The sequence below is a fragment of the Chrysochloris asiatica genome, unplaced genomic scaffold (assembly GCF_000296735.1).
Source record: "Chrysochloris asiatica unplaced genomic scaffold, ChrAsi1.0 scaffold00268, whole genome shotgun sequence".
NCBI lineage: Eukaryota > Metazoa > Chordata > Mammalia > Afrosoricida > Chrysochloridae > Chrysochloris > Chrysochloris asiatica.
In genome coordinates, this window is record NW_006408786.1 from 471,490 (window position 1) to 475,203 (window position 3,714).

General features: G+C 41.8%; 1 protein-coding gene across 1 annotated transcript in view; it reads left to right on the plus strand.

The window, feature by feature from the left end:
- Positions 1-3,714, plus strand: part of MAST1 (microtubule associated serine/threonine kinase 1) — a 33,537-nt gene that overhangs the window by 10,923 nt on the left and 18,900 nt on the right. The window contains exons 9-10 of the mRNA XM_006874304.1: positions 3,089-3,174; positions 3,264-3,472. Coding sequence (XP_006874366.1) covers positions 3,089-3,174; positions 3,264-3,472 — 295 coding nt within the window. The remainder of the gene's footprint in view (positions 1-3,088; positions 3,175-3,263; positions 3,473-3,714) is intronic.

The window sequence follows — 3,714 nt, forward strand, 5'->3', positions numbered from 1 at the left end:
CCCTGAACAGGGTTTCCAAGGCTGTAAATCTTTATGGGAGCAGAAAGCCTCATCTTTTTCCCCGTGGAGCAGCTGGTAGTTTCAAATTGCTGAGCTTGCGGTTCTCAGCCCGATTCGTAACCACTACGCTACCAGAGCTCCTTAGAATCATACAATATGTGACCTTTTTTCCGTATGGCTGCTTTCACTTAGCTTAATATTTTTGAGGTTCAGCCCCATTATGGCATGTACAAGACCTTCCTTCCTTTTTATAACTGAAGAACATTCCATTATATATAAGTATACCACATTTTGTGTATCCCTTCATCCATTGATGCATGGATTATTTGCACTTTTTGGCTGTGGTATATAGTCCTGCCATGAACATTTATGTACACGTTTGTCTGAGTACCTCCTTTCAGTTCTTTGGGCTATCTCCTTAGGAGTGAAATTACTGTGCTTAATTTATTGAGGAACCCTGTACAGGGCTTTTCAGGGGATTGACTACCATCAAATGTGTTAACAAGTGAGCATGGTGAAAATGACCACAATTCCACTCCCAGGCCAACAACACTTTGGTGTGTGTTCCAGATAGCTAGTCATAATGACCACTTATGGGCTTTCTCTGGACAGTCTAGTGGTGTTGCTTTTTAAATTTGAGGCCGAATATGAAAATCAGAAGATTTTGCCTTAAAATCTAGGTTTGAACCTTCTATTCAGAAATCAGAAGGTCTGACAACACTGTAGTGAAACTGCTGGCACTGAGTGGGGGCTGCCCTGTGACTTTGGGTCCCTGCCACCCTAGTCACCCATGGCCCCCACCTACCCTTCCTGGCCTCTGAAGTTACTTGAGTTTATGACCTTATGCCTGTGCTTTCACACACAATCTGCACACGTCTTTTCTTTATATGTGTATTTTCAGACTCTCACTATACATGCCATTTGTTTAATTTCTTGAATAGGTAATGGAATGACATGACTCAAAAGTCTAAAAAGGTATTTATCTCTAATTGTTGTTTGCAGGATTATACGTGATTCCACTTAATCAATCAAACTCGATAATTGAGTGATCCAAATCTTCCACTGATTGATGTAATAGTTACTGAGCGATATGTGCTAAATCCTCTTTTTGAGAAATTTCTCCTTGTAATTCTGTTGATTTTTGTGTCAGCTCTTTTTAGGCTACATTCTTAGGTGCATACAAGTTCAATATTTTTATATCTCATAGGTAGATTGTGTGTACAATTTTTCTATTATTGTCCCTGGGTTGAGTAAATGGTTAAGTCTCTAGCCAAAAGGTTGGTAGTCTGAACCAACCAAGAGGCACTTCAGAGCATAAGCCTGGAGATGTGCTTCTAAAAGTTCATAGCCTGGAAAACTCTAGGGAGCAGTTCAACTCTTCACACACGGGGACATCATGAGTTGGGCTAGACTCAGTGGCAACTAACACCAACAATAATACTTACGTAATAAATCTCTTTGTTCCAAATAAAAATCAATATAATGTGCAAAAAAGGGATGCAGTAAGAAATCTTACTCCCAACTTTGTCCCCATAGTCCTAATAACCCCCAAATATAATTAGATATTCTATTTTTTCCAGTTGTTTTAACACAAAGAGTACTATATAATTGTTGTTGTTGTTAAGTGCCATTGAGTCAGTTCCGACCCATAGCGACCCTGTACAGGGTTTCCGAGAGTGTAAATCTTTATGGGAGTAGAAAGCCTCATCTTTCTCCCACGGAGCGGCTGGTAGTTTTGAACCGCTGACCTTAAGGTTTGCAGCCCGATTCGTAACCACTATGCTACCAGAGCTCTGCCCCTTATATTTTTGACTCTTTAATGAAATACTTTGGAAATCTTTCTGAACCCATGTACAGAGAGATTATTCATTCTGTTAAACAGTGGCACAGTATTCCTTTATGTGGATGCCCACTATGTGTTTATTAAACAGTTTCATGATGGACGCATGAATTATTTCCAATTTTACAGTGAGCAAAATTGTACCTGTATCGTTTTTTCACATGTCAAGCATATCAATATCATGAATTCAAAAGTAAAATGTCTAGGTCAAATAATACATACATATTCTGATACGTATTCCCAAAGTGTCTTACATAGGGGTCAGACCAATTCCCGCTTCCAACAGCAAAGTATAAAAGTGCCTGTTTTCCCAAATCTTTGTCCACATAGTATGTCAAACTTTTGGACTTAAAAAATATATATTCTAGATTTATTATGGAACTTTGGTAGTGTGGTGGTTATGAGTCAGGCTGCTAACCCTCAAGGTCAGCAGTTCGAAACTACCAGCCATTCTATGGGAGAAAGATGATGCTTTCTGCTCCTGTAAAGATTTACAGCCTTGGAAACCCTATGCAGGGTTGCTATGAGTTGGAACCGATTTCATGGTCCACCACCACCACCAAGACCTAGATTCATTGGGTTATATAAAATGGTATTAAAAATAATTTCATTAACTTTTTAATGTGACTGTTAGAAATCTTTTAGGTGGAAAATGGTGTCTTGGGGTAGTTTTAGATTGTTATATGTGAGAGGAAATATCTTTTCATATGTTCATGAGCCTTGTGCATTACACCTCACATCTTTTGCCCATTTTTTTTTTTTTTCCTCTTCAGCTATCATTGATTTCTGAGAGCTCCTTATATAGTGTGGTGGTGGTGATGGTGATGGTAATGTGCCATGGAGTCACTTCCAACTCATAGTGACCCTGCATAGGGTTTCTGAGGCTTTACCAGAGCAGAAAGCATCACCTTTCTCCCATGGAACAGCTAGTAGTTTCAAACGGCTGACCTTGAGGTTAGCAGCTCGACTTGTAACCACTATGCTACCAGAGCTCCTTATATAGTGTAGTAGGGAGATTTTCTATTTTGTAGCATTCCTGCCATCTTTACTAATAGAAACTAGGACTATGGTATGGCTTCAGAGTCAGACAGTCGTGGGTTCAAGTCTTGATGCTGAACTTCTTCACTGTGGCACTTGGAAGAAGGACCTACCCTTTCTTCACCCGAATTTCCCCATGCCTAAAATGAAATAATGACAATCTCAGTCATATGATGATGATGATGGCGTTCTTGATTTTTTCCCCTTTAGGGTCGTAGCACCACCAGCAAGGCCAAGAAACCTCCTGGGGAAAATGACTTTGAGACCATCAAACTCATAAGCAATGGTGCCTACGGGTGAGCCACCCGGGGCTCTGGCGGGGGGAGGGTGGCGGAGGCCGGGTGTCTCGGAGGTGACAGCCGGTCCCCGCTCTCTCCCCCTGCAGTGCTGTCTACCTTGTGCGGCACCGCGACACACGGCAGCGCTTTGCTATGAAGAAGATCAACAAGCAGAACTTGATCCTACGTAACCAGATCCAGCAGGCTTTCGTCGAGCGTGACATCCTCACCTTTGCTGAGAACCCCTTTGTGGTTGGCATGTTCTGTTCCTTTGAGACCCGGCGCCACCTCTGCATGGTCATGGAATATGTGGAAGGTGTGGTTCCTCGCATGGTTACAGGGAAGATGGGGGATGGACGCTGAACAGGGCTGTTGGGTGGTCTGCCTCAGCCTCAGTTACTACTCATCTAGCCATGTTAACCACCCACCATGTTTATTCATCTATTTCTCTACTCATTCTTTGATCTCTCCATCAATTCCATCTGCTTATTTTCCCAGCTATCTATTTACCTCTTCCTTTTATTTAAAGGTAGCTCTGGTAGCGTAGTGGTTACGATT